The following is an 8,440-nucleotide window of genomic DNA, read 5'->3' as shown; positions in this document are numbered from 1 at the left end:
TAGAGAAGCTCAGGCTCATTGTCATAAAATAGTCCTACATTCTATGAAAAAAAAAACAATAACAAATTAGGTCATGCAAAGTCATTCCAAAATACTTGCCCAATGAGCCAGTAGTTCAGTCACACTCATCATGCTTATCAGGGGTTGAGTGGAGTGGAGAAAAATTCAGCCACTTTAGAAAGTGAAAATTGTTGGCTACTTATGCTGCATGTAACCTATTTCTATCAGAAATAGAATCTGAGAAAAGCATCAACTCCAAAGCCTTGTGGAAATGTGATTACATACAAACTAACAGAAGAGTTTATTATTGCAGCTGCCACCATGTTTCAAACACACAGCAGCTATATTAGATTTTCAGGTAAGGTTGGTGAGAAAATTCATCCCTACCTGAAATTCAGGGCTTCAGGAACCCTTATTGATGCCCCCCCTTCCCGGCCCCCTCTCTTTACTTTCGAGTGGGAACTTTTGGGTGACGGTCTACCTTTGCGCATGCACAAAACGCGCACAGCTACCTGGAATGAGTTTGCGCATACTTTGATTTATCATTGGACAACACTTTGAAAAAACACATCGCCACAGGTGGGTGGTACGTCGCTCATAGTTGGACTCCTCTCACTGGTAGGCGGGTGTTGCGATTCTTCTTTCCCCGTGTGCCTCACCGTGCAGGTTTGTTTTCTTTTTTTTTCCAGACGAAAACCCACCGCGTTTAACTGGCTTTGTGACCGTAGGCGTGTTTTTAAGCGAGCCACTGACAAGAAAAGAAAGCGAAAGAGAGAGATTGCAGGTCCGACGTGATCATTCAGGCGACTTGTGCTGATTATTCTTCTCCTGCAGACGGGGTTTTAGATAGGACCATGAACTCATCAGCAGGTGCGGGAAACTACCGCAGGGGATCCCCCAAAGGAGACACGGTAAGATGCATATCAGTTTAGCTGGAAATTAATTTGTATGCATTGATCTAAGATCCACTGTATGACAAAAAAAAAAAAAAAAAAAATCTTGCTGATAAAGCGCTGCATCTCATCTCCAGTGAAAGAGGACGATCAGACTCTGTAGAAATGCAGCGTTGACACAGTTTTGTTCTTAAAAAGACTAGGAGATTTTCTGAGAGTAGTATGTGCTGGAATGAAGGAGTAAAAAGATTTGATCTTTTACTTGCTGAAACTTTTTGGTTCCGATTCAGCAGAAAGAGGCTCTGTGACTAGATGTGTGGGGGGAAATCGCTTTCTGGTGCAACTTTTTCTAAGATTTGAAAACAAAACCTTAATTCGCAGCTTTACTTTTAATTTATTATAACATTTGTAAATTATGCTCATTTTTAAAATTGTGTAGCTCTACATCTCCATGGAGCAGTTCATTTAGGTATACTTTTTATATCTCTCCCTTTCTTTTGACCCAAAATAAAACATAACAAGTGAACATACTGTGGGTAAAAACGATCTTTTTTTCCCCCTCTCGTGTTTCCAGTAATGGTTCAGCAAAGCTCTGCTATAATGTCATTTCCAACTCACAAAATGGAAGGTAACTCATATTACACAGAAGTCACATCGATTGTCATTTCAAAAGGGGCAAAATATGCTGACACACAAAATCAGGTTTCTTTCTTGTGATGCTCTGGGGAATCTTTATGACAATTTCGTCCTGTTGATGTCACTACAAGGAAAACGTATCATATGTTATGGAGAGCTGCTTTTACAATAACAATGTTGCAAGGGTTGTTTTAAGTTGTATCTTTTAAAAGTTATATAGGCCTATATATATATTTACTAATATTAATGAACAGAATAAGTAGATTGTTGTTTTTCCACTTAATCCATTATAGCATGTATTTTTCCTTTAAGTTGTGTGTTTGAGGTTCTTTCGTGGCTTTTGTAGTCTGTTGGTGCCAAACTGTCTTTACATGATTTTAAAGGACTCTTTGAAGAACAGTTCAGGTTAGAGTTAGTCTGCCCTCTGCTGGAGAGACCACGCTGTTATCAGGCTTTCTTGCTCGCTGCACAACCCAGATTGATTCAAACATATTTAACCACTTTCAGGAGAAACTCCGCCCTCGCACCTATATCTGGTCACACCACTCACAGCTTAATGCCACGAAAGCCCTGACTTCTGGAGTTTCTGAGACCAATTTTAGTCTTCAAAGATACCTTAGAATATTCTTCCATAATCTCCTGTCAATTTGCATAGAAAAAAAAAAATTCATTAAGTGTCACTGGGATTTCTGGACAGCTCAGCCATCTCTCAGGACAGAACAGCTTCTGGAGTAAGTGCTTGAATATATTTCTTAAATTTGTTACGCATCATTTAGTTGGGTTTCTTGGCAGAAAAAAATAAGGAGAAAAAGATAGCTCCTTTTTTTTTTTTACAAAGACTATTATTGTTAGCTTATATAAAATGCACCCACATTAATTTTTCTCCCTTTTATTCCCTCTTGCTTCTTACATGATAAAATTAAACTGATACAGTAATGCTGCTGCTCAAAACAAAATCAGATCTCATTACTTATTCCGTTTCAAGTTATTTGTTATGTAAGTAATTTATTATCTGTCATTAATTATCAAAGGGTGAATATCAAGCTCCAACTGAAAAGTTTTTAATATATCCTGAAGCTCTTTAGGAAATCAAGAAATTCAACAAAGATAAATTTGTGAGCACATTTAAAGACAGCATTCATTTGAGAAAAAAGCTAGAGGAATCTTCCAAAAGACATAAAAAATGAACAAAGAGTGTGTGTGGAAAAAAGCACCATGTTAAAAATTATTTTTGTCCTTCTTAATATTTTATGCAAAAAATAAAAAATAAAATCCACTGGCAAGTTATTCCAGAAAACGGCAATCAGTGCAGCAGCAGATATTAACCAGTGTATAGTCAGTGAGGGTTCTTGGTGGCTTAGAGGTGCAACATGGGCAGCTGCCATTCGCTGCATGTTTTCCTCCTCTCTCCTTCCTATTTCCTTTCTATGTACTTTTCAATAAAGACCACTAGATCAAGAAAATCTTAAAAAAAAAAAAACTAATTGATTTGATCAAACTTATATTCAGTGTCAGTCTTAATCATTTAGTGTAGACATAGAAGTGGCTTGGCTGAGACATAGCAACATCGCTGCCTGTAGATGTTTAATATCTGCCTATACTATGCTCTACACTATGGTTGTGAATATTTTCAGTTTGACCTAATTTATTTTGACTTCCACCACTGATGATTTATTTGCTTGTTTTACAAACTCACTGTTTCTTTTAACAGGTAAAGGAATTATTACTGTAGATAACACTCAAAAGACCGAATGAACCTGGAGCCCCAACCTTCGGTTTAATATTTTTAAAATCAATGTCAGCTATTTTTGGAGGAGATCTTGCTGAAATGAATGGCTTTATTTTGGATCTTCGAAACAAAATACTTTTTCTCATTTTCCAGTGTTATTTCTGAGCTGTCAGTCTTGCTGGATGGAGGACAACTTGACATTTTAAATGGCAGCGGGTTTCCACAGGGATTTTCGCTGTTTACATTTATTAAGAGGCCAGGAGGCATGAGTCTGGAGGCGAAGCCGATTCCGTTTTACTGTCTCGTAGTCGGGCAAAAATGCCTTGCAGCACATATCTTTCTGAGAACATAGGTTTTTGCTAATACTTTGTAGCACTTTTTTGGCTCTGGTTTTGGTCATTTTTGCATTAGGAAAAAAAAAAAGAAACCTTGACCATGAGTTTAGTTTTTAGTTTCCAGTCAGTTTGTATCAAGTCAAGAGTGGCTCAAGGGGTGGAGCTACACTAATGTATGCAGCAGTGTTCGTACCAACGAACAGCCTTTCCGAAGCTCTCAGCATTCATCAGGTGAGTCTTCAGTTCTTCTGCATTGAACCAATGCAATTTGAATGTTTGTATTGCTTTGCAGCAGCATAGTAACCATTACAGAATGACTCCTCTTTCCTCAAGTGCACGTAAACACAGCGCTTACTTCGATACCGTCTGCCTATTCTGCCCAATGACTGCAATGACGGCGATAACGCAGCCACGAAAAATAGCACATTGTTCAATGGAATGAAATTTGTAGACAGAGAAGCAATCAGGGATGCGTGGTAGAAAGGGACAACACCACTCAACAGCAGTCATTTGTCACCACTAACTGCAATGCTGCGTTTTGGCTCCTTGGGGAGGCTCTGGCACAGATGAGAGCCTTGTTTACAAAAACTTTCCAGGTTCTGCAGCTCCTGGCTACCCTCTGGCACATAAGGCTTTTAATCCCAGACCCTATCATGCTCCTGCATTGATCCCGGGGGCGAAGGTCTTCTTCTGTCCCTGTCACTTGTGACAGATGACCAGATAGCTGCTCATCTTGAGGAATGGGGGTGCGGGGGCTGAGCTCTTGCATCTGGATGATACAAACACAGCAGAGGCTGATAAGCATGCACACTTCGACTCATTCCTATTCTGACAAATGTCGATGTGTTTTCTATTCATATCTTTGCACCACTGCCCTGCCCTAAGATGGAGCCGGAGAGCATACTAAATAGAGCAGCGTCTTTGGGTGGAGTTTTGGCTGCTTGGAGCTTTTGATTCGATTAGCAAGGGAAGGGCACTCCAGTTTGCCTGAAGGTCAAGACTGGACCGGGGCTGAGGACATATCGGAGTGTTCTGCAGTCAAAATGTAAACTCGGCACAAACTGAGCACTCAAAATTGACAACAGCATACACGGGGGAGCTACATTTACATTTCTGAATAGCTTGCCTTTTAAAGTCGTCTTAAAGATTAAGTGGTCTATTTTGCTTGTTTAAAATTCATACCATTCCTAACCTTAGTTCACACATTTTAGAAAAAAAAATTCTAGATTTAGGATTTTAGTATTCTCACAACACTAAATATTAGTTCTTGTGTCTTTGAAGGACTAAACTTGAAGGTTTAGGTAAATCACTGATGAAGAGCATCAGCCTTCTGCTATTATAACCACAAAGTTTAAGATATTTTATTTTGCTTTAGTGAAATGTGGTTGATCAAGACAACATTTTACATTTTTGTGAAATAAAAGAAGCTTTACGTCTTTCAGATTTTCACACATATTATCAAATGGATTTACTGTAAAAATGCTTTGATCTAACCATTCTATCTTATCTCTGGCTGTATGTCTAAGGTCTTTGGTCGGCTGAAAGATGAACCTCTGCCTGAGTCTTAATTCTTTTGCAGCCTCTAAAAGATTTTCTTCCAGGAATGTTCTGTTTCATTCACTTTAACAATCACTCTGACAAGCTTCCCTGTCCCTTTTAAAGAAACAGTACCCCCACAGCATGATGAAACCACTGCAGTGTTTGCCGTAGAGATTATGTTAAGAGAAATGTGCAACGTTAACTTTGCGTGCAAAGTTAACTTCTCCTTGTAGGCTTCAGCTCAGTTAAACAGGAAAACAAAGGCTGGATGGTCTTTAATTCTTTCCTTGCACATCCTTTCTGTTTAGGCTGACTACCATGTCTCTGGTTTGAAAATGTGCCGTTTTATTTCCATTTTCAGATCAAGGTTTGAACAATAAATCATGAGGTGTTCACAGCTGTGATTGTTGCTTTAGAACATAAAAATCCTGGAAGCATTTCCGTAACTTTATTCCTAATCTATCTGGTGTATTCCTCAGTCTCTGTGACGCTGTTTCATCACTAATGTGAATTACTAACTGAGATTAAATGATGCACATGTGGACTCCTTTTACAGATAAAACGGACTGAACCAACAGCAGGTAAAATAAGTATTGAACAATTTAACGTTTTTCTCATTTTAGATATCCCCAATGAAGCTGTTGATACACGATTCACACCAAATGTTGGGAACCATTCAAGTTATCCACAAATACAAGGACATCAAATGAAATTAATCCACAAATGAAGTTATCTGTTAAAACAATGTACACAGTTAATAAGTATTGAACAAATGAAGAAAGTAACACACAACTTTTAAAGAAAACGAAATAGCAAGTCATTTGCTTTATGCAAATCAGCATCAGTATCAGGTTTAATGTTAAATGATGGACCACGAAAGGGTTTCTCGTTACCAACAAATTGCAGAGTGGTGTGATTGTTGAAAAATTAAAGAGACCTTCAGAAAACGTCTTTCAACTTCAAAAAATGCCAATGCCAATGATAACAGCTGCATTTCTAGACCTCTGAATGTTCCAGGAAATGCATTTTAAAAGAACATACTTTCACCAGAAATCAGGCACCCCACATGAGTTTACTGACAGAGGACTCAAAAGAATCATTAAAAAAGTTGAAGTAGCCCGCAAGAACTCTCAAAGAGCTTCTGAAAGACCGCTCTTAACCAAAATGGTCTCTTTGCACAATCACAGCGTAAGACTTGCTGAAGTAAAAGGCTTTCAAAGGCTGTTTAAAGTTTGCTGCGAACAATAAGAAAAACGCTGTGAACCACTGGAAGGAAATTACTTTGGTTAGATGAGGCTATGAAAATTGTCATTGCCATACAAGGCTTTCCACAAAGTATTTCATACATTTTCCACAAAAGTTGTATATATATTTTTTTGTAAATGATTACTGATTTCTTTGTCTGCGTGGATTATGTGGGTTGTTCTGGAGTGAACAACCCACATGCCTCTGACATTTTGTTGTCAGAGGCAACAAAATGTATGGAATACATATTGACATATTCAGTTTTCTTTTTACATTGTTTTGCTGTAATTTTTCTAGTTATATTGAGGGATTGCATTGTGGAGCAATTTCTATCACTGTGATATTGACTGGGTGATACTGACTACTCAAAGCTCAAGGTAGATCAATGTAAATGCACACTTAATTTTACTTCATTTGTAAAAAAATAAATAAATATGCATATCGTTTCCTCCACTTCTGCTTTGTGTTGGTAAATCATTTCAGATATCAATAAATGAAACTGAAGTTTGTGATTTTAAAATATTAAAATGCAAAAAAAGTTCAAATGCACATGGATATTTTAAGCACACACTTTGATGCTTTCCTTTGGTAAACTCCATCAATTATGCCAAAGATATCGATGTACAGCAAATGTTTTGTAAAGAAAACGCAAGGACTATCCTAAAAGGAGTGAAAAAGCATCCAAATTCTAAAAAGCCTTCTAAGATGGTGAGAGTTTGACTCATTTAAGTGCTATTTTTTAGGTGAGGTATGTTAATTAAAAAGCAAAGCAAGATTATTTTGAATTTCTAAGTGTGAATAGGAACAAATTCCTTTCCCATATATATAAGAATTTTTAAGTGACAGCAGCTTCTAAAATGCTTTGACAGCAGCTCCACACTGTGGGGATCAGCCTAAGGAGAAGGACTGCAGGTGACGACACGAGGGGCAAAAAAACCCCAAAAAAACAAACACAAAGAAATCCAGGCTGTGAATTGTTAATGTTCTGTCAGTATGATAAAATGGCCCGTCACCTCCATGCTTTGGAGCAATAACCGCGCTGACCTTTTACGCTAATTGCAATTAAAGTGACTTACTGTGAGCCGGCGATATTCATAATCATGGAAGTGTGTGTCAGGGCCGTTAATGTGGCAAAAATGAATAAAGAGGATGACCAAAGCAGAGCTTGTTTAAAAGGCCTCGGGAGGGAACGCGGCGGCATAAAATCAGCTTGTTACCAGCGGTGGCTCTAAGTATAACCACCATGTCCTGTATGAACTCAAAGACTTTATTATTCCCCATACAGGCAACTGGGCAATTACTCTTTGTGATGAGAACCTAATCTCTTGTGGTGTGCATGCAAATAAGAACTTCAGCTCATCTTTATCTTGTCTTTACATGACAGGCTTTTTTATTTATTTATTTTTTTTACAGAGAAAAAGAAAAGCGCAGCTGTTGCTCGTTCTATTTTTTTATTGTCTTATGTTCTGTGATTATACGGCCTGTCTGTAAATACGCAGCCGTAGCTGCTGTTGAGTGATTGTTGTAGGTGTTGGAATCAAGCACGTAAAATATGAACCCATCAGCCATTAGAGATAAACTGCTGCAGCTGCGGAAGGGAGATTCCTGCTATAAGTGGACCCATGAGCCACGGTGGATAAGAGATTTGGCTGACTTTTTATATAAAAGTATTTATGAGGTGCTGTGAAACCCCAAGCCAGTTAAGGGTATAAAACATGCCGCTGTCCGTGAAATAAAAAAAGTTTGGCGCCTCAAACTTTATTGTAATTCACTTTTTTGCTGAGTGATTGTGAAGGTCACGCTGAAATAGTGAACATTTTGCTCATGGCCATAAAATTATACAACTTCTGTATGGGAGTGTTAAAAGTCCAGGTCGCACTTTGCAATATGCAAGAACTTTAATGTCCCCACTTTGGTGTGTGCTCTCTTGTTCCAGGCTTATTTAATGTGCAAGCAAATGGTTAAATGGCAGCAACAGTCTGAGGAGTGATTTGGTTTCTGAGTCCATTTCTGCTGAGAGTGAAGGAGAGAGTGTGTCTGTGGGAAGCTTTGTGACTCACCCA

The 8,440-nt window shown here is 38.3% G+C and overlaps 1 protein-coding gene across 1 annotated transcript in view; it reads left to right on the top strand.

Moving 5' to 3' along the window:
* Window positions 1-531: 531 nt before the first annotated feature.
* LOC103479583 (A-type potassium channel modulatory protein DPP6-like) overlaps window positions 532-8,440 on the top strand; it is a 97,174-nt gene continuing 89,265 nt past the window's right edge. Inside the window, exons 1-2 of the mRNA XM_081598135.1 lie at window positions 532-666; window positions 835-911. Of these exons, the coding sequence (XP_081454261.1) occupies window positions 855-911 (57 nt within the window). The 5' untranslated portion in view covers window positions 532-666; window positions 835-854. The remainder of the gene's footprint in view (window positions 667-834; window positions 912-8,440) is intronic.

The sequence above is a fragment of the Poecilia reticulata genome, chromosome 17 (genome assembly GCF_904066995.2).
Source record: "Poecilia reticulata chromosome 17, P_reticulata-male-v2, whole genome shotgun sequence".
NCBI classification, from domain to species: Eukaryota; Metazoa; Chordata; class Actinopteri; order Cyprinodontiformes; family Poeciliidae; genus Poecilia; species Poecilia reticulata.
Note: the sequence above shows the minus strand (reverse complement) of the source record. Positions and strands in the feature narration are given on the sequence as shown.